At 50.2% G+C, this 19,450-nt stretch overlaps 3 protein-coding genes across 3 annotated transcripts; 2 read left to right on the top strand and 1 right to left on the bottom strand.

The window, feature by feature from the left end:
- Positions 1–1,012: 1,012 nt before the first annotated feature.
- BO95DRAFT_510305 (proliferating cell nuclear antigen) lies at positions 1,013–5,794 on the bottom strand. Its single transcript, XM_025591341.1, has 10 exons — positions 5,294–5,794; positions 5,034–5,233; positions 4,480–4,961; positions 3,972–4,423; positions 3,282–3,915; positions 2,341–2,408; positions 2,244–2,284; positions 1,749–2,178; positions 1,387–1,673; positions 1,013–1,327 (listed from the first exon to the last, which is right to left on the bottom strand). The coding sequence occupies exons 1-10, from the start codon at positions 5,340–5,342 to the stop codon at positions 1,310–1,312; spliced, it is 2,661 nt and encodes an 886-aa protein (XP_025447268.1). The 5' UTR covers positions 5,343–5,794; the 3' UTR covers positions 1,013–1,309.
- A 1,432-nt stretch (positions 5,795–7,226) lies between these two features.
- sha1 (putative calmodulin-binding protein Sha1) lies at positions 7,227–10,634 on the top strand. The gene is made up of 2 exons (XM_025583303.1): positions 7,227–10,072; positions 10,127–10,634. The coding sequence occupies exons 1-2, from the start codon at positions 7,465–7,467 to the stop codon at positions 10,237–10,239; spliced, it is 2,721 nt and encodes a 906-aa protein (XP_025447267.1). The 5' UTR covers positions 7,227–7,464; the 3' UTR covers positions 10,240–10,634.
- Positions 10,635–13,169: 2,535 nt separating this feature from the next.
- Positions 13,170–14,095, top strand: BO95DRAFT_112289 (uncharacterized protein). Its single transcript, XM_025580381.1, has 3 exons — positions 13,170–13,606; positions 13,668–13,729; positions 13,778–14,095. Exons 1-3 carry the CDS (start codon positions 13,466–13,468, stop codon positions 14,058–14,060), a joined length of 486 nt encoding a protein of 161 aa, XP_025447266.1. The 5' UTR covers positions 13,170–13,465; the 3' UTR covers positions 14,061–14,095.
- The last annotated feature ends 5,355 nt before the right edge of the window (positions 14,096–19,450 follow it).

Raw genomic sequence — 19,450 nt, 5'->3', positions numbered from 1 at the left:
GCCACAAATTCGAGTCATAGTCACCAAAGCCTGGAACCCATACTCAATTCAAGCATGCTCCATAACCCAGGGAGATCATGGATGGGAAAGGAGGGAATCCCATTCGCGCTGCTGCCCATGAGGGAAAAAAGGGATTCAAACAACGCAAACAGAGCTTCGTCCCCGGCCGCCCGGAATGGAAAGCGGTGAAGCCCACCATGCAGTCCAGTAGCTAGAAAAAAAAACCACCACAAACTTGATTCACTCTTTTCCTTTTCTCTTCTTCTTCTCTCTAAGCGCCATCCTTACCAATGCTGCGTTTCTTTGCTACACACGACGAGATCCCTATCTCGTCTTTCTTTCTCGGTTCTTGGCCTATTCTCACGGATCAGCCTCCCGAGAAGAAATTTACCCTGCAAATGAGAAATTCGGAGGAATCTTCACCCAACCACCCGCTTCCCCCTCTTCTTCACGAAGAGGAAAAGCCGGTACTGCCCGCAAGGGCCTGGTGTGATATGCACCTGCAACTGGCATCAGAAACATCGGGGGAGTGAAGGAGCCAGGAAACTGGCCCCCTTTCGCTCGTTTCCCCATGGGAGAGTCGTTGCGAAGATTGTGTGCCACTGGTGACACTTTAGTGCAATACGCAGCATGCTCGGGTTTCTTTTCTTCACGGAGGACTGGGACCGGGTATAATTCGATTCCGATTATTCTGGTAGGGATGGCGCTTCACCTCTCTTTTTTTCCCAGGTCAGTTTTTACCACCCCCGCTCCCACTTGTCTGTTGGGCGATTGTTATATCGCTTGGTGGGAGACTGGAAAGTGCTTGTTTGAAGCCCCGCTAATTGTTGGGTTTGGGGCTTGTATGGTGCACCATCCATGCAAGCATTCTAGGGTGTCGGGCTGTTGGTGTCGGTGCGGTGGTCGGACTTGGTGCAACTCATGGCAAGGATGAAAATAAGTGAACTGGCGACCAGCGGTATCATAGCATCAAAGAGCTTTTAGTAGAAATTTTCAATACAATATCCTAGGTCTCAACGCAGCTTTTCCGGCTTTTAAAACAACAATGTAGAATCGGCATCTTAAAGTGTCCAATTACCAGAATACTCAATTTCCCTTATAAACCAATTGAATTTTGAACAATTGAAACGCTTGATATCTAACAGGATATTATAATCGAAGTGAACCTTGACCCCCGTACACACAATCAAGGGATATTTTTCTGGTGTTGCGGTGTGTCAATGGAAACGAAATAGAAATGGAAATCGTGGCCTCCCTGTTGCTCCCTCTTTTATCATGATGGCATTCGTTGCTCTTCGCAATCATTAGTCTACTCCTCGTCACCAATCTGCGCACACAAGTTAGTCAGCGAGGCAATTCAAAGGAGGATCCAGCGTAGAGACAAACCTTAGGAGCAAGGTAAAATCTGAGATGGCCGCTTCCCAGACCATACTCGACGAGGAGGGGTACCTCCTGGGACAAGCACAGAGTCACCTTGTTGGACAAGTTGGTAGCCTTGCAGAAGTTGACGAGATACTTGAGAGAGAAAGTGAGGGCGACGGGCTCACTGAGAGCAATGGAGACGCTCTGCTCAGGCTTGTCGACGTTGCTGTGTTGACGGACAGTGACAGAGCCGCTTCCAATGTCACCCTGGCAGGAGAACTTGACACCCTCCTTCGTGGCCTCGATAACGACTGTGGAAAGGTCAGCTCAACCCAGCAACTACTCGTTCTCGATGCTGTTCCACATCGTTGTGCAAGGATGCATACCGGACTCGGAAAGAGCCATCAGGTCTCTGCAGATGCGCTGGAATTCGGCTGCCGGCATCTCAACCGTAGCAGCGTACTCTGTCTCGGGAATGGCCAGGTGTTCTTGATCGATGTCCATCAACTTGATATCGTACTCGCTCAGTCTGTCGGTCTCGGCACTCTCGAACATCAGGTTGACGGCATCGGGGGAATCCTCGGCCTTGAGGGTAAGGATATCTTCGTTCTGAGCAGCCCGCAGGACCTTGGTCAGGGAAACCAGGTTGATACCGAGGGCAATGTTACGGTCGCAGCGGTAGGGAGAAAATCCTTCAGCCTTGAGCAACATGGAAACGAGGGCAACATGGGAGTTATCCATGGCCTGTAGAGAGATTCCGGAGTCATTGCAATCGAAGTTGCAGTCCTGCACGAGATCCTTGATCGCGTCGACGACCTGGACAAGCTGATCTTAGCGACGGGGCGGGGTCGTTTGTGGGATGCAATGGTGAAGTTACGTACGCGCTTGAGAAGACTAGCTTGTTCGAGGCGAGCTTCCAACACTGTGAAGAGTTAGAATCGCAGTCAAGAGAAAGATTGAAGATTTGGCAAGGCATACTCTTGATGTGTAGTGGCGGTGTGGTAAGAGTAAGGACTAATTGAGATGAGCTTGATGGTAGGAATGTTCTGGGCAAAGGCAATTATATCAGTGAATGTGATAAGACGAAAATGCAGTGATCAAGAAACCGTGGGAAGAGGCGTACAGAGAGAAGTCGAGAGTTCTGTTGAGTGTGTCTTAAGTTGGAGAGAAATTAGCTAAAGGAGCAGAAAGTGCAGCAAGGTCGCGTCCGCGGGCTTCTTATTCCTACTAGTGGGGGAGGCACGCGTTCGGGTCGCGTCATACCACAGGCTGATATGACCAGTTACGGTTAGCCTGTAGGCCTGAGGCAGGAATCGGCTTGGCCCAGCACCAGCCCCCGCCTCATATACCCGGTGCTTAATGAGAGGAGGTAAGACTGCAAGTGGCATCTGAATGGAGTGAGATTGTGATTTGTTTGGATTAAATGTTTAGTACGATATATACTACTGTTGCCATAATTATGATCGATTAATTGATGTGTTAAGATATGTACACAAGGCAATTTCTTCTTGACAAATGAGATAAACTGGCGACTGCCAGTAGGGATAGGTGCATTCGCAAGACGGTACAGAGTAAGAATATGCAGGCGAAGAATAGTAAACGATAGTGTACAGTTGAAAAAGAGAGAGATCGAGCCCTGCAACGCTCCGAATAAAGTAGATAGTGCAGAGAAAAAGCGAAAAACGAATGCAACACCGCCCAAGCGCCTTTGACACCGGTCCACTCTATACATTTTTGGGTATCAATTGCATGATTTGCTGGCTAAGTTCGGATTCGAGTCGAGACCGGAGCAAGACTCTGTAGAGAAGAATATGTGCGAGGATCGAAGGAGGAAGTTACGACTGAGGTCTGATGGAGCAGTCGTAATAGATAGGTATGTGCGGATTGCCGATCAGATGCTCGTAACACGCTTCGCATACATAGTGCGAGGTCTTTGCTTGATGACCATCTCAAGCTCTTTCAGCATGTTTGTGTTTGCATCAGCACGATCTCGTAGAGCGGCTTGCCGTGCCCTGTCTTCTTTGACACGGGCGATGCGCTCTTCTCTGGTCATGGATGCCCTTTTATTGCGAGGCGGAAGAGCAATTGCTTCGAAGATCTCCTCTGCGTCATCTGCATTGTGGATGATGAATGAATCAGGCCTTTCTCCGTTCAAAGCCCTGAGTGCATCTGCCGGGCTCCCTTCAACAGCCGTGGAGCCCCCAAGGCTAGGGGTAGGTGACAGAGGGATTTTGATACCACTCGTAGGCCGCGAGTAGTCTGTGTTGGGTTGTCTGTCCAGTGCACTTGCCAGTGCTGACTTGCCCGCCTCCCATTCCTGAAGCAGACCCTTGATGTCTGCACCGATAGAATCATATTGAGGCACGAGGGTTGCCTCAAACTCGCTTGAGTCCGGCCGTTCAAGATTTGCGCTCGATGCCTCTCTGAGAATATGCATTTTTGCGTGCAGTGCCCGAATCCCTTGGGAAAGGGAGTTGATCCGACGGTACTGTGCACGAAGGTTGTCCTTGTTAGGCGAGGCGGTTGGTAAAGGAGAAGGAGGAATAGTATCAGCTAAAGCGACAGAAAGATTAGCTTCAGAGCGAGCATTGTACCACGGGCACGCTTACTGTCTTCTTCGTTCAGAATGCTGGTCATTTTGTGGGTATTTTCCCCGGTCACGCTGGCCAGCTCGCGCATCTGTTCGACAGCAGTGGTCCATCTCGCAATATCAGACCCACCACCATCGGCCCCAAGGGCGAGAAGACAACAGAGAATGCTCTTTCTCACGACATAGAGTCTTCCGAATAGCGTCCGCAGCGCACGCAGAGAGTATTGGTCCTCGGTCGCTCGGTCCTGGTATAATCCCTGTGCCTCCACAAGCTCTTCTTCAGAAATGTCATAGATGTCGTAATATTTGGCCAGGTTTGCGTCATCGGTAAGAGGCTGTAAGGTCTGTTGTGCTTGGAGGTATCGACCTAGCATAGAGTGGAAGGATTCGGATACGGTACGGCGCAGTCTCAAGCATCGTCGTATTTGCGTCTGGTCTTCAAGTCTGCTGATCGGTGGCAAAGGTGTGCTTCTATGGAGGAGGTCAATCAAGGCCAGATATAGGAGCAAAAGGAGACGGCCACCTACATGCGGTAGCCTCTCGAGACCAGCTCGACTTCCTGTATAAACACGACTGATGCCGATGCAGCAGAGTCGAATCCCTGGGCATTGCCTATAAATGTCGCCGCTGCATCTACAGCTTGGTGCCGCAGATACTTCAACCACTGCCTCTTCGCGAATGCGAAATAGAACACTCCGATGACGGGGACCAATACCAGCAGCACCCCGATCTTCCATGGACTGAGTCCCGATGCGGGTTTTGAACGGCCCCATTGTATCAACCAAGCAACAGAGAAAGATGTCGACGCAGTCACAAGGGCCCCTTGTAGGCCAAAGGTCGCGGAAATCGAGGGAAGATCGGCAGGTCGTGCAGTAGAGAATACATCCGCGGCTGAAGTATAGGAAGGCGCACTGTGCTCGTTCAACAATTGAGACGCGACGATCACATAACCGAATTGTTCAAGGAATCGCTCGTTGTCGTTTCGTCCGACGCGCGAGTTCAAGGCCGACTGCAGGGAAAGGATTCGGGTTAGAAGTGCTTTCGGCGCAGGGAACCTCATGAATAAGCTATGGCGTCATACCGTGCAGGCATCATAGAGTTTACCCAGAGTTGCCCTCTGTCGCAAGACCTTCTGATCAAGTGGTTTGGAAAGTTTATTCCGAATGCGCTCCTGGAACTTTGAAGCCCCTCGTGGGGCGAAATCCGCCGCGGTGGAATCGGAGAAATCGTCGCTATGCTCGGTCTCCTGAACCGGCCAGTTTGCATCGTGCTCACCCTCCCCTGACGTGACAACGAATGAGACCTTGGAACTCCCATGAGGTGAATTGAGATCAAACTTACCTTGGAGATATTCAGCCAAGGGCGAGTTCTCATAGACAAGAGCTTCCATGATCGGTAAGCATTCCGGGGACGCGAAGCGGGTGAGGTGGAGCGAAGCGACGATTGAACCGGGAGGAAACGCAGGTCGGGTGTCTCGATTACAGATAGGTACAGTGTATCTCCAGAATGACCAGCGGGTAAGAAAATGGGATTATCGCAGGCCCATCTCCGCGACAATCCAATGGAGCGCGTGGTAAAGTCGAAGGAGAGGGAGTCAGGCAGGAGAATATTGAATAATGATCAGTGGAATCCGGTCGGGGGGCGAGAGAAGGAAAGGAAAGGAAACGGGAAATGAGCGTGAACGGCACTAGCAATTGGAAGTGGTGGAAATCGAGGCGTGTAAGGGAGGCTGAGTGGATACTTTCAAGAGGAACAGGAATAGACCGGACGACCGGTGCACTTTTAATGACGGAGAAAGATATACATAGCACGGATTACCCCTGGCAGATGGAGACCCGGAAGTTGGAACAGTGTGCACTGTGCAGCTGTGCAGAAGTACGGAGTTGCCAAAGAGGCCAAGAGGGGCCACGTTGGAGGATCAGACCATGTGTTGTGTAGTGCCAGAGTGAGTGAGAGTGCCTGCTAGTCTGGGGAAACTCGACCGCTGAGCTCTCATTCCACACGCAACTAGGGATTTAGGCGCCCCCCACCAGTGCCACCACCGATTGAAGCTCTGCACGAGAGGTCGATCCGGCCGATTTTGGTTGGTACCTAGTCTTTTTCGTTTTCGTGTTTTTTCTTTCTATTTCTCATTGAGATGAGGCTGTTGACCCTGCGCAGCATTTATCCTACCGGAGTTGAATGCAATCTTAGCTTGTGAACGACTAGGTCATGAGTACCACCCCCTGACCGAGGCTCGGAGCTTCGTTATGCAAGTCATTAGTCCGGCGTTGGAACGCAGCTGCCAATATATTATTCCCTTCGGCCTATTGGTACACTTGTTCATATCGCTCAAATCGAGGTAATACGCGGAAGCCGGCGGCTATAACTACGGTCCATCAACTAGCGACAGTAATGGTCATATTCGAGTCGCCTAGCGTTGACATAAAAGTGGCCCATTCGCAACGCATCCTCCCCTATTATAGTCAGGTTAATACTTTTACGAAGTGCTCAACAATTTTCCGTCATCCAACAAGACTGACAAGGTCGCCATCTTCGCCAGGAACATTGACATTGATCACCATTTCTCTAGAGTTTCGAACCATATAGCATACTTTCAGGGGTGGTAGTGTAATGAGACACAGAGCACGAAAATGGTCATCTCGTTTTTCAGAAACCTCGGCAACCCAGCTGTTCTTCCATAAGGGCACCACCGTACGTTGAGATTATAATCGTCATTGCCTTGCTCGACGCACATGCATGCGAGGGTTCATAGGTGATGACTCCCTAGTAGTCCTGGCTGGACCCGACTTGCACAGGGCTCGCCCCTTCCCCGGAATGATGCACATGCACCTTGACGTATCCTTGCATTCTTAACTTTAATAATCCTCAATGTAGCTCACCAGTCGGGATCATAATACCGAGTTGCCTGAGATTCAAGCTAGGTTGAACTGTCATGAGTTGCGCGACCGCTAGTAACCGTGTTGGTCTCGTCCATACGCTTGCCTACGAGGCATATGGGTGACTGAGGAATAGTCATGTTGATGGAGTGCCGTCTTTAGCGAGTCACGTACAAGAGAATTTGTGTACAGGACTATTGAAGATAGAGGTGCGTACTATGAAATTGGCTGCATGACATAGTAAAGGGCTGGATTAAGTGTGTCACATTTGATGCCTCAGGTGTCTAATCGCGTTGCGCCGGCAACTCACCTGTCAACACCGCGTCTCCATACCTCACATCCAGACCCATCTCGTCCCAAACTTCATTGAATTAGCTTTACTATTCGCCTCGTAACTAGGGAGTCCGCCATGCTCTTCGAGGTGTAATCGCCGAAGTTTCTTCTAACATATACTTCCTCCACTCGACGCGTTACCCATCGACGCAAGGCTACCACCATATATTTCCGCGATCAAGCATGTTGAGCCGGCAGAATTACTAGAGCGATTCGAAAGTGACTTCAATCTATCACTGCCATCAATACGTCTCAACCCAGAAACAACGAGTATCTTATCTACTCCTTTTGAATACCAAGATGTCAAGCTACATCTATGATGCCGTAACCCCCTGCCCCTCGCGACAGGGGACTTCGGGGCTCAATCGAAGCAGCATTAGGGGCTCGCTCGATGGTCTGTGGGACACCAGCATCACCAGTAGTGACTCCACCGAGAACATCGACTTTACGACCGATATTAGACCATCAGTGCTGACGGGCGTCAAGCCCAGGCGCAAAACTCAATCGAACGCGTCCTTCCTGATTCACCACGAATCCGAGGTAGACTCCGTGCAAGCTGCGCCTGGTTTAAGAAGGGCACCAAGTACCGCGACAACCATCGCTTCGTCTCACAGAAAGTCCTTGCTCGCCCAGCCGGCTCAGAGGTTTCGTCCTAAGGTTAGCTTTGTTGCTAGCCCGCAGAGAAAATCACGGCCCATAGGAGTCGTCACGTCAACGCAGCACAGAGAACGGGGCCAGGAAGAAAACAATGAGCTTTTACTGCAGATAAATGGCGCGAGACAGAAGCCTCAGTCTGGGGATGCACTCAAAAAAGCCGTTCGACGCAATACGGTCTACATACCTCCAGATGATACCACAGTTGCGAGCGTGTTCATGGGTCTATTCAGTCCCCAGAAAATGGAGAACGTTGAAAATCTTCTTCGGGAGGATACGCAGATCAACAGCCTGGAGGCACAGATCGCACGGAAACGACTGGCTAAACGGTCTCTCAACTCAGCGGCGCAGCGGGCGCCGTTGAATCCCAGCACGAAAATTGCCCAGGGGGCTAATATTCATGTCGACATGCCTGGCAAAAACGGTGGGAAGGAGAATATACCACCTGGATCATTCTTCATTGATAGTAAAAGAGACCACCAATCCTTGAAGACCAGAGCGCTCTGTGAGCGCAACCAGGCTTTTTTCTCGAGTGGGAATCAAACTCTCGGGGCCAAAGCTGCCTCAAAGCCGACGAACTCGGCGCTAGCTTCCAAGACAAACAATCGGATTCTTAACAAGAATCAGCCCGAGACCAGGAAATGTATATCCGAGACCGAGCCAGTCAAGAGACATCCAGTGAACAGCAGGAAGCAGACAACGTTTTTCAACCACGAAGCCTTGTCAGCCAAAAGTGATGAGGCTCCCATATCAGTGCAGAAGACCATGATGGCAAAGTCCAGAACCCCACAGGTTCTGGAAGCAGAAGAGCTCGCAAAAAGTTCTTGTATCATCCCTGACAACATCACGAAGCCGGAACTGTACGAGGATGACTGGCTCGGGCACCAGGAGGTTCTATTGACCCAGCTTATGAATGAGTTATTGGACACCAGTAATCACAACGCCGGTTGTGTCGATGCTAGCAAACTCAGAAATGAGCTGCTAACCCTATACCAAGGTGCCTCTTTTATGCAATTGCAGAAACGGCTGAAGGCATCATTACTCTATGGTGCTCTGAGCCTGCCAAAGGATGTGCTCAGTGATGCCAGCAAATTGTATCGAGATTTGGGTCTAAAGCGGAAATTCCTTGACTTTTGGATCCATACTTACGACTTGCAAACTATCAGAGCAGCACTGGAAGTGATTACTGGGAGAGCGATTCCAAATTCGAAGCTGGCGGCAGGCATCGGCGACATTGGCGGAGAAAAGGCAATGAAACGAAAACTAGCAGGCTTCTTGGATGTTTTCCTTTTGCAGAACCAGGATATGGATCGACATCCACTAGACCGGGGAGGAGAGGATGGAGACATCGCAGGACGTGCATACCGTCGAACCTTCCTCCGGAGCATCAAGATCATTGTTCTCCTGGATCAAGCAAAGCAATGCTCTGAGGTGTCTCTACCACATCTCCTTTTTCAACCTTCGTCCTTGTACAAGTCCTCCAATGCTGTCTTGCAGGCATTGGGTCAATTGTTATTGCCATCGTGTGGCGACATCATCAAGGCGCTGTATCATCTTAATTGCCAGTTGTCATATGAGCAGCGATCCTTGGTGGAGTACCAATTTGGGATTAACAATATTGCTGTGGATCTGCGCGATGGAGTGAGATTGGCACGACTTGTTGAGTTGTTGGTTTTGAAGTCAGTCTCAGTTGGAGAGTCGGAAGATCAGATCCGGCCATTGTCCAGCAGGCTTAGGTTTCCCTGCATGGGACGGGCAGTAAAACTGTTTAATGTGCAGATCACCTTGGAATCACTGTCTTCGATGGACGATACAAAGAAGCTTGTCCACAATCTGCGCGCGGAAGACATCGTGGACGGGCATCGTGAGAAGACCATTGGACTACTTTGGGGGCTCGTCAACACTTGGGGTCTCGACAGGCTTTTGGATAGTCATGGATTGCGGAGGGAAGTTCATCGATTGAAGGCGGCCACTTCCCGATTCGACATTGAGGATCCCGAAGGTTTGATTTCAGCTTCTTTGGGCATTTCAGGAGGCGAGAACGACATAATCAGATCATTGCTCAAACAATGGGCGAGTACCCTAGCGGAGAACAATGGGCTGCACCTTGAGAACTTCAGCACGTGCTTTAGCGAAGGGAAAATGTACGAGTGCATTGCCAACGAGTACGAGGGGCATATGGTTGCCGATGCTCAATCGTTGTCATCGACCCTGGAGTCTCGCCTTCAAGCTTTCGGCTGCAGTGCGCCGCTTGGTGAGTTAATGGCGACTACCCTGATCGTTTCTGCAACGACTAACCAACCTTTAGTGAGACTGATATGCCCATCTGCTTCTGGTGCTCATATCCCCGACGCCGACTTCACGATCGGAGTCCTCGCCTTCCTCTGCTCTCGAATATTATCTTCCATCAAACGGGCATGAAAAGCTTAGGTAGATGCATCGCAACATTATTTGGAGGGCGGACCTCATGAGCAGCAAACAGCAAGCGAGGGATTCACTACTTTGCGCATTATTTGCTGAGCGTCGGAAAGAACAGAACTGAGTCGTTAGGGTAACGAGGAGTTTACCAGGAAGTTTGGGTTTATTTTCATAAGGGACTCGCTCCAGCCACCTTCACCGATACCAATATCAATGTCAACATTTTATGCCGAATGTTTAGGAGCTACAGTGCAAAGCAAATACTCCAAGTTATGAACTCGTACAGATGGGCCATCAAGATGGCCATATGGCGCCTTCTATCTGCCAGGCCCTGATACACAAACAGCGATGGACTTAGCGGCATGGATCTATAGAAGAGATAGTATATGATTTGAAAGCATGACAGTACAGTACTCAAGGCTCATCTGTGTCTCAATAAACAGACCCCGGAATGGTCTTCCTTCTCTTCCCTCCCTCTTCATAACACCAGTCGATAGAACCATGCTATCCAGAAAGACGAGTACTCTACCCCGTATCGTTGCTCCCATCTTACTGCCTAACTCCCGGCCCCTATAGCTTAGGTCAGACCTCGCTCACCAAGCATCACAAAGCACCTTGCTCTGCTCCGGACCCATACAGCATACGAGCTATATCCTCAAGACTTGGTCGGCTCAACGGATGTCGCGTTGCGCAAGGCCCGAGTAAGGCCCACGCTGATTGTGAATCCCAGGTGCCTGCCTACCCACACAGGGAACGCAATGTTGATGCCTACACCGTCAAACCTGTATTCATGGGGAGCAGACTGCAGCAATCCGGAGCGATTCTACAGACAGCACAACACAGCACAGCTTCCATATCACACCCAGGTCAGCCATGCATTTCCCTTACGTGGGTCGTTCAACCGATGATGCTATCCCAAGCATTCCGGCGTGGAAGGCTTTGCGTCACCGAGATTGGCAACTCCTACTTTTATCGGAAGAAGGAGTTCTGCTAGAAAATGCCACCGAATATCATATTATATCATATCCCCAACCTCCGTGCGCGCGCCTTCGCAGCCGGGATCGTTTTTGAAATAGTGAAGTAACGAAACTTACGGTGGTAGGCCGTGACAGAACGGATAAAAATAGGAAACTAAGTGATTGACGGTCACCCCTTCAGCCCTGTCGCCTGTTCCATCATACATAGTAGTAACCACTACTAGGAAGTATTGCTAAGGGCTAGCATCATCGCCACGGGAAAGATACGGGGAGGCCTGATGGGGAATGACATCACAAGGTCACATCTTTTTCCGTCCGTGTTGTGGTGAATGTGATTTGTTTGGGTGAGTGAGTGAGTGAGTGAGTGACTGACTGACTGACTGACTTAATCATGATTAACTTAGGGATAGTAGAAGGAAGTATAGGGTGAGAGTGAGTATGAGTAAGATAGTCCCAGCTGCTGATTATAAGCCGGTATAGCCGGAGATCTCAGCCACTGATTGAGAGTGAGAAGGCTGCAAACGGTGGGTGGCAGGGCGATGACGTAGCCTACGCTTCTGCTTTTGTTCGGCCCCGAAAATATCCGGACTGTTGTGTCTACTTGTCTCGGTATACATTCTCTTTTCTAACATCTTGTTGTTTTCGGGGGGGGGGGGGGGTTTTTTTTTTAAAAGTTTTTTTTTTTTTTTTTTTTTTTTTTTTTTTTTTTTTTTTTTTTTTTTTCTGACATAACCTCGGCTGTATAATGATATAATCCACAATGACTATCATTGCGAACAAACTTGAATAACAGGTCAAGTGACAAATGCGGGGAAAGTAACAGAGAGAGAGAGAGAGAGAAACACCCGTGACATTCGAGAAGTTTGCCCAAAAGGGAAAGTAGGCAAAGTCTCAGCTGGCACTGAGTGCATCATCATGGAGAAAACTTGACCTCTCTTACTCTCTAGGCGGTCGGAGCTTCTCTCACTGTGTCTCTCTTGCGCTCTCTCCTTACAACCCGACATTAGCGGCCTGCACTCTACTCCTTTGGAACGTTGGAGGAGGCTTGAGTTAAGCTACCTAGCCACCCTCCATCTCCCTCAAATGTGTGCTGGATCATCCTTATTTGCACGAGCTATCATTGGACAAGATACAGATCGCCGCCTCATGATCATTCCCCCCCCGTCGTGTCGATCGCTGATGCGGAGAGGAACAAGGTAGGTTGGCCTTTGAATATCATCCGAGCATGCATTGTGAACTTACATTGCACTCACCACACGGCCGACGGGCCGATCAGTCAAGTCAATTCACTCAATCAACTCGGCTCTTGAGCGGAGATCCCAACTGCTTTCCATCTCCTCATTCCTTCTCCTCCGTCTTCCCCTTTCATTTGGGTCGCAATGGATGGCAGTGCTGGCGACGTGGTTCTTGGCGATTGATAGTCCCTGAGACCATCGAACGCATAGCCTCATTATCTGGACTGCTAAAAAGCAATTCGGCCTCTGCACGGTATCCATCCGACGTGTTCCTGTTCAGTCGTCGCGGTGCCAAGAACCAGCTATGCATCACTGAAGCAGACGATCGACGGCGATCCTCGTCCAAATCAGGAACTCCCGTTTCTCCTATCGCGAGCGATTTCTCAGCCGAACGGCCTCCCCTTGTCCTCCATCCACATCGGTAACGTCTTGGCCAGACAGTGCAAAAGGCCTTTGGAATGGGGTGGGATCTTGGCATCGCTTGGCCGCGCGACCAACTCAATTTGAACCGTCCAGCAACAAATTGCACCGAGTAAGGCAAGGCAAGGAGAGAAGAAGGAATGTGGTCGAGAGCGGAGTACGGGATAAGTCGGTAGCCGCGGGATGGAGAGGAGGTGTTTCTATTAGGGAGCGGGTTGCATCCTCAACCGGCCAGACCTTTCTTTTCCCGCGGCGGTATTATGGCTGTGTTCTCTCTTGGCAAAGGTAAGCTGCTCCGGTCGTCACACCAGAGGGGGGGTGGGAAGGCGAAGTCATCGGACGTTGCCAAGCAATGCTGTGGAATGTTGCCGTGGCCGGTCAGAAGAGAGAAGTTGAGTAAGGGGCAGTCGGACGGGGGGGACAGTCTTTGCTTTTCAACTCCCAGAGCAACTGCCGCCAACTGATCGCTGCATGGAAGGGGACTCAATGTTTCCCCCCTTGGCGCTCTTGGCGGAGGGGTCTTGGCCTTCTCAGTCGGGAATTCACTGAGAGGTGCGGGTGATTTTCTCTCTACCCCTTGTGTCTCTCCGTCTCCAAATGGGGGAGGACGGACGATCACAAGACCCGTTCTATGCTATGTACGGTCTGCGGAATCCCTCCCAGGGGAGAATGTCATCACCTTCTCCTTGCCCTTTGGTGGCATTGGCATTGACACATTCCCAATGGTTACCTACTATGGTAGGATTCCGGACGTGCAATTGGACCCGGCAGGTCGGTCACCCAGGCTTAGACTTTCTAGACCCTCTCTCCTGCCACGGCTGCCCCTACGATTGACGCCGAGTTCTGGACCCTCAAGCAAGGGTGAGGTGCCCCCCCATGTGCGACTTGGGTTGTTGACCATCACTGCAGCAGCGGCATCTGGCCTAGCAGCCCAAGCAACAATCTTATATTCCGTGTATCCAACTTACTGTACATGGTATGGTATTGTGGTTACGGCGAACGAGGGCCAGGCCGAGCTTTCACCAAAAGTACCTCCCAAGGTGCAGAGGTGCAGCATGGGCGGAATTCCGAATCCTTCCATGAAAAGAATCGAACATGCCACCCATCTGGTGAGCTCGGAGAGACAGGTGCGGGTTGCAGCTGTCATGACGGCAACCTCGCATACGGTACATCCGGTCTGAGTGCGGGCTAAGCTAAACTTGAGGGAGGAGGGGGAAAGAAGCAAGTACGAGGGAGTTCATTGAATGATTCGACGATTAGCTCAAGAGTAAGAAAACGCTCGGTCCATCTCCCACCATCCGCGGAGGAAGAGAAAGAGGGGGTGGTTTAGAGGGCAATATGCGCCGGGTCGGCCGACCCTAAAGCGGTTATATGGGATCAAGAGGCTGACCACCAGACACGCAGTGATTGCCGTGCCGGACGGCGTGTTTTGGGGTTTACTCGATCTGGGGCGTCGTGCATCAGGAGGCAGAAGCGCCGGCGCAAATCCGCGAACGACGTTCTTCCGTTGCCGGTGGAGCGAGAGGGAGAAGGCGAGTGAGCGAACGAGCCAGAAGAGTAGAAACGAGGAGGCGAGAATAGGGTATAGTAAGCCATTGTTAATGGTGTCTTCCCTCCACCCCCTCTCTGCCTCTTCCTTAACGAACTCCTCCGGAGTAAATGAAACGACTGGGTGCTTTTGTGCAGTGCACACGGGGCTTAGTCTTACTAAGGTAATTAAATCCCTCATACAATTTGGCCCTTTGGGGCCGACGTCGGCCGTTCAGCAGTACGGAGTACGGATACTTGGCTGCCTTTTGGTCACCAGGACCAATAAGATATGACATATACCCCCCCGTTCGTATGTATGAGATGCTGTAGTGTATGCCACCATGCCTACTCACTCCCTTGAGCTGGAGGGTGGTGGCTGCTCCGTACTCGACAAGAGCCCTGTCAAGTGTGAAGTTATGCTATTCTTATCCCATTGAGAGATGATCCGGGAACGGGTCTGAATATGTATAAGGAGTGGATTATACAGGGGCAGCCATCATCCCTCAACACTATACTGGTGTGTACAAAGTCGAACAAGGTGTCAAAAGCTACAGGGGTAGGAAAAAAAAGTACAGTACTGATTCCGCAGGACTCCACCCTCCTCTCAATTTCCACAACAAACCACTCAGACAATCGCATTCAAGACTCTGCTTGTTCTTTTGTTCGTTTCGATCATGCTTGATTGCTTGCTTGCTTGCTTTGTTTTGCTTTGCTTTGTTTGTGTTTGGAAACACAGTCTGTTGTCACTTGATTTTCAATAGCAGTGTAGAGTTGAGGAATCCACTTTGCACACGTACGACGTGTTGTTTATTTTCCGTTGCTCCACTACTCCGTACTATACTATGGAGTGCAATGGTCCGATGCACTTGAACCCCCTCCCCTCCCCACCCCACGTCTTGAATCCTTCTCCGTCTCCCCTCTCAAGGCAGATGTCATGAAGGCTGGGGTGGTGTGCAGTTACTGCCACCGTGGACAGCACTCACTAGCTGAGGTACTCAGTGATTTTCCTCTTCCGGGTAGCCGGTGACTGACTGACTGACTGACTGGCTGAAGTAGACAATCGAGTTGAAGCTGCCGGCAGCCCGACGTACTCCGTCCGGCCTTGTTTACGTTGTTTTGCACTTCACTCAGCATATAGGAACCACTGTAGGCTCTCGTTGTGGATGCTCCACGCTCAGCAATAAGCTAAGCTCATCTGCCTCTGACACCCCCTACGAAAGTAATTGCTCGTCATTGAAGTTATCCCACATGACACACACGAGTATAGAGTAACTTAGTGATCGTGATCAACTACCAGACCCAACCAACAATCCCCCAATCTTCCCTCCGATCCTCCGCAATTCCAAAACCCCAGGATTTTCAACCAAAGATGATGGGACTGTTACCCGGACCCCAAACGCCCCCAAACGCCCTCCCCCAAGGAATCAGGATCCCTTCCACGCTACATAGTACATAGTACTGTACATCATTAGGCTGGGTTGTGTTTGTTTTTGCGTACCCCCCGAGCCGTGCCCGGTAAGCCACCATGCACCCATTTCCCTCCTCCCGATTTGTATGAGTGTTGTTGTTGGTGTTGTGTGCCCCCCCCCCCCCCCCTTTCCCCCCCCCCCCCCCCGGTCCCCCGGGATTACTGGAGGTAGTGTTCCCGGACGCGCGAGCTTCTTTAGCTTAGCCTAGCCTGGAGCATGGCCTAAATCCTGTGGTTGTGTTTGTTGGACTGCATGTACTGTACTTTGCAAGACCCTGGTTCGAACACTGCTGTAGGCTGTAGGATGATGATGAGGAGGAGGAGGAGGAGGAGGAGGAGGGGAGGGAATTGAACACTCCGGAAGAAGGGGGTTCTAGATTGGCGGAGAAGTGGTCGCCATGGCTTTTTCTCTTGCGTGCTCTCGTTCTCACTTACATTGAGTACGGCGTGCCGTACAATAATAGCTGAGGGTGCTTACTCGTCCGTTTACTTGTTTATTTGCCTGCTCTGAAGTCATGGTCATAGTCATGGAGACTCAGGAGGGTCAAGGTAGATAGATGCCTGGGAGGGTGTAACTCGAATGAAACTGGTCCTCCGCCCCTCCTCCACCACCACCACCTTCGTGGACCAGGTTTACACTCTCCCCCCTCCCTCTTTTTTATTTGTGTGTTGATTGAATCACGGTTGTAGTAATATTAACGTGAGGGAAAGAGGATCGATTAACTTGATGAGGTAATGCAGACGAGCATTCAGGTTGACATTTGCTGTTTCGTTGTCGGTGTGCGTCTTTTTCTGGTTGTGTATGTGTGGATTGGAGGGTTGGAGGACAAGTGATCGCTTCACTTGTATGTGATCTATGACCTATTGAAGTTGGGGATACTGTCAGAGAAGAAAAGGCTCACCGAGGAGAGGTTTTGAAACTCCCCTCCTGCTAAGCTAGGCTCAGCTCAGCTCCGCTTAGCTACCCAGTACTCTTCTCGAGTGATCATGACTGGATCCCGGGATATCGTCGGAGGGCAGGAGCAGAGAGAGAAGGAGGGCGGGGATGGAACCTGATTGCTGGAATGAGGTGGCTTTTGCATTCGGCGATCTGATAGCCATGATGCCCGTGTGAGTGGAGATTCTCTATTGACAAGAGAGGCAGGAAATTTATTATTATTTTTTTTTGAGAGGAGAGCTTGGGTCATTGGTTGCGTGACTTTGTGCCCAGGGCCATGGTGGTGGTGGTGGTGGTGGTGTCGTGACAAGGTGGGGATAATCCCTGAATCGTGGGAAGCTTGCCCAAGAACTCTCGCCGAGTAGTTGAATCGTAATCCATGGAAATCATTCATGGCATACATGTGAGTACATACAATGGCTACCCTAAAAGTGGAGGACAATTAACTATAATCATACACAGTTAACAACATCAAAGTTAGATCTCCGCTTTTCTTTTATCGGGGCGATCCAAATAGGACTGTCATGTCATGTCATGTCATGTCAGATCAATGATCATGAGAGTCACGTAGGGTTCAAGTTCTTACATTGCACTAAAGTGATCGCTTGCTTTGCTCCCAATTCCCTCTGCGTATAACGTAGAGTAAGGTTGCCAGGCTGAAGAGAAGATCAGATCAGGTTCGCTGTGGTCTCCGGGCACTCAATTCGCGCTTACCTACCGTGGTGTCCCCGCCTGTCCTCTTCCCTCGTCGCTTGTTGGCGTAGCTTCGCTGACCGCTTCTCTGACTGCTAGTCAGTCAGTCAGTCAGTCAGTCAGTCAATCCATTTGCCCTTTGCCCATCGCCCATCGGGCATGAGTTACTACTCAACTCATCCCTAGACACTGGCAGATGGAGAACAATGGATCTCAATCATCCCCCCCCCTGACACAAACCACTTTCCCACTTCTCCCCGGAAAATACGGCATCTTCAGCCCAGCTACTGCGTAACAAGTTTTGATCTCTCGGGACTGGAGTTGGATGATTCGACAACCCCTTAGTTCGTTGTCGCTGACCCCTACCTTAGGTTCACATAATTGCTTTTTCTTTACCTTCTTCGTCTGGGAGACAGGCACCCAGAGCTTGGCGTACGCACTGCGGAATGTGTGTTGTCTTGTAAGTAAATTCGTATAGTGTCTGTATGGATGTGGGAGTGTATGTAAGAATACGATTCTTCTTGAGGGATACTTGATGCTGTCAGTGTTCTTCTCGGCACTGGTTCCCTGTTCCTAAGCCCTGCTCTGCGCCCCCCCTTCTCTTTTCAGGCAGGGAAATCCTGGAGCTGATGATCGTCTTGGGAATTTCTTGTCATGAATGCCTAAATCTATATTTGTCGATGGGTGCTGGGATATGGGGAGGTGATTCTCTTCTTGGCTTTTTTTCTTTGTTCTTGGTGGTCATTCGGTACATGGTTGTTGTAAAGGATGACTTAAGGCTTTTCGAAATGTTGTTGTCTGGTTTCGGGCTGGGATGAAGTATGAGTTTAAGCTCTGTAGAACAGTGCTGGCGCCGGGAAGTAAACAATGACAAAGCCATCATTCATCTGCACCATCAAGATTATCACGTTCTGTTTTTTCTGTTTCAGTTTTCATCGATTCCATTGATGTACTACTACTGTACGAATGAAGTCTAAACTCACAGATCAAAGACATCGTAGATCGATTTGTCGCATGTGGCCAGCCTCAGGGCTTGTTTCAGATACTTGACTCAACCTAAGTAACTGCCTTACAGCAGTAGCTCGATCTTCATTTGTCCGTAGTTACTCAGATCCACGGACGCACAACTGCCTACGTACTATGCACCTGCATCTATCTGACCTCCCCGTAGTCTACTGTACCGACGATATAAGATCACACTGCATGCTTATCCATCGAAATATCCAAAACACTAGTGGATTAAAGTGTGTGGCTCAGTTTCAATAGAACCCAAACAGACCACCCAAAAGACAATTCCAAAATGTAGCACAGCCAAGTGCCAGCAAGTTGATCAACTATAGTTTCCGCCCAGACTGCTCTATTGATTCAGAATAAGCTGTGACCTCTTTCGCTTTTTTTTTTCCTTCTCGGCTTGCTTCTTTTCTAATTCGGGGGTCTAGTTATCACTCAAATCACTACGAACTTTAAAGTCAGTGTGAGGAAGGTTACGGACCACCCTGCATCCCCATCATTCATTTCGACCGATCTAGTCCTTTGCGATCTCCGCCGGTACGGCTGCTAGATCTGATGCGAAGCGATTTTTTTTATCGATGAGTCTCAAGCCATAATCGGGGTTGATTTGTAGGATTGGGGGGGGGCTAGATCTCCAAATCATGGGGCTCACCACTTTCCAGACTGCTGGACTCTGGGCTGTAGGCCTCGAATTCTCTTTACGGTCATTGTCATTAACTCGATAGCGTCATGAACCGTCATGTCCGTGAGTGTCGGGAGGAGGGAGAGGAGGGAAGGGCTGGAATTCTTCCCATGGTTGGTGACGGAGTTAGGTGGTAGCCGTTGCAGAAAAGGAGGGTCACCATCCATCATACTCCGGGGTAAAGAAGAAGTAAGCTTGAAAGTCTCTCTTCCCCACGTCGTCATCACAGGGGGTCAGGGGGAAGGGTGTGCAGAAGATAGT

Source organism: Aspergillus brunneoviolaceus, assembly GCF_003184695.1.
Source record: "Aspergillus brunneoviolaceus CBS 621.78 unplaced genomic scaffold BO95scaffold_3, whole genome shotgun sequence".
NCBI lineage: Eukaryota > Fungi > Ascomycota > Eurotiomycetes > Eurotiales > Aspergillaceae > Aspergillus > Aspergillus brunneoviolaceus.
Note: the sequence above shows the minus strand (reverse complement) of the source record. Positions and strands in the feature narration are given on the sequence as shown.

What these genes read in the sequence shown, in the direction of transcription:
- BO95DRAFT_510305 (XM_025591341.1), bottom strand. Translation starts at nt 5,342, where the DNA reads ATGGAAGCTCTTGTCTATGAGAACTCGCCCTTGGCTGAATATCTCCAA. An exon ending in AACTCTATGATGCCTGCACG is followed by an intron (nt 4,962 to 5,033) that starts GTATGACGCCAT and finishes CTTTCCCTGCAG; the next exon opens with TCGGCCTTGAACTCGCGCGT. An exon ending in AAGCTAGTCTTCTCAAGCGC is followed by an intron (nt 2,179 to 2,243) that starts GTACGTAACTTC and finishes CAGCTTGTCCAG; the next exon opens with GTCGTCGACGCGATCAAGGA.
- sha1 (XM_025583303.1), top strand. Translation starts at nt 7,465, where the DNA reads ATGTCAAGCTACATCTATGATGCCGTAACCCCCTGCCCCTCGCGACAG. An exon ending in CGGCTGCAGTGCGCCGCTTG is followed by an intron (nt 10,073 to 10,126) that starts GTGAGTTAATGG and finishes ACCAACCTTTAG; the next exon opens with TGAGACTGATATGCCCATCT.
- BO95DRAFT_112289 (XM_025580381.1), top strand. Translation starts at nt 13,466, where the DNA reads ATGGGGGAGGACGGACGATCACAAGACCCGTTCTATGCTATGTACGGT. An exon ending in CCCAATGGTTACCTACTATG is followed by an intron (nt 13,607 to 13,667) that starts GTAGGATTCCGG and finishes TAGACTTTCTAG; the next exon opens with ACCCTCTCTCCTGCCACGGC. An exon ending in TTCTGGACCCTCAAGCAAGG is followed by an intron (nt 13,730 to 13,777) that starts GTGAGGTGCCCC and finishes CCATCACTGCAG; the next exon opens with CAGCGGCATCTGGCCTAGCA.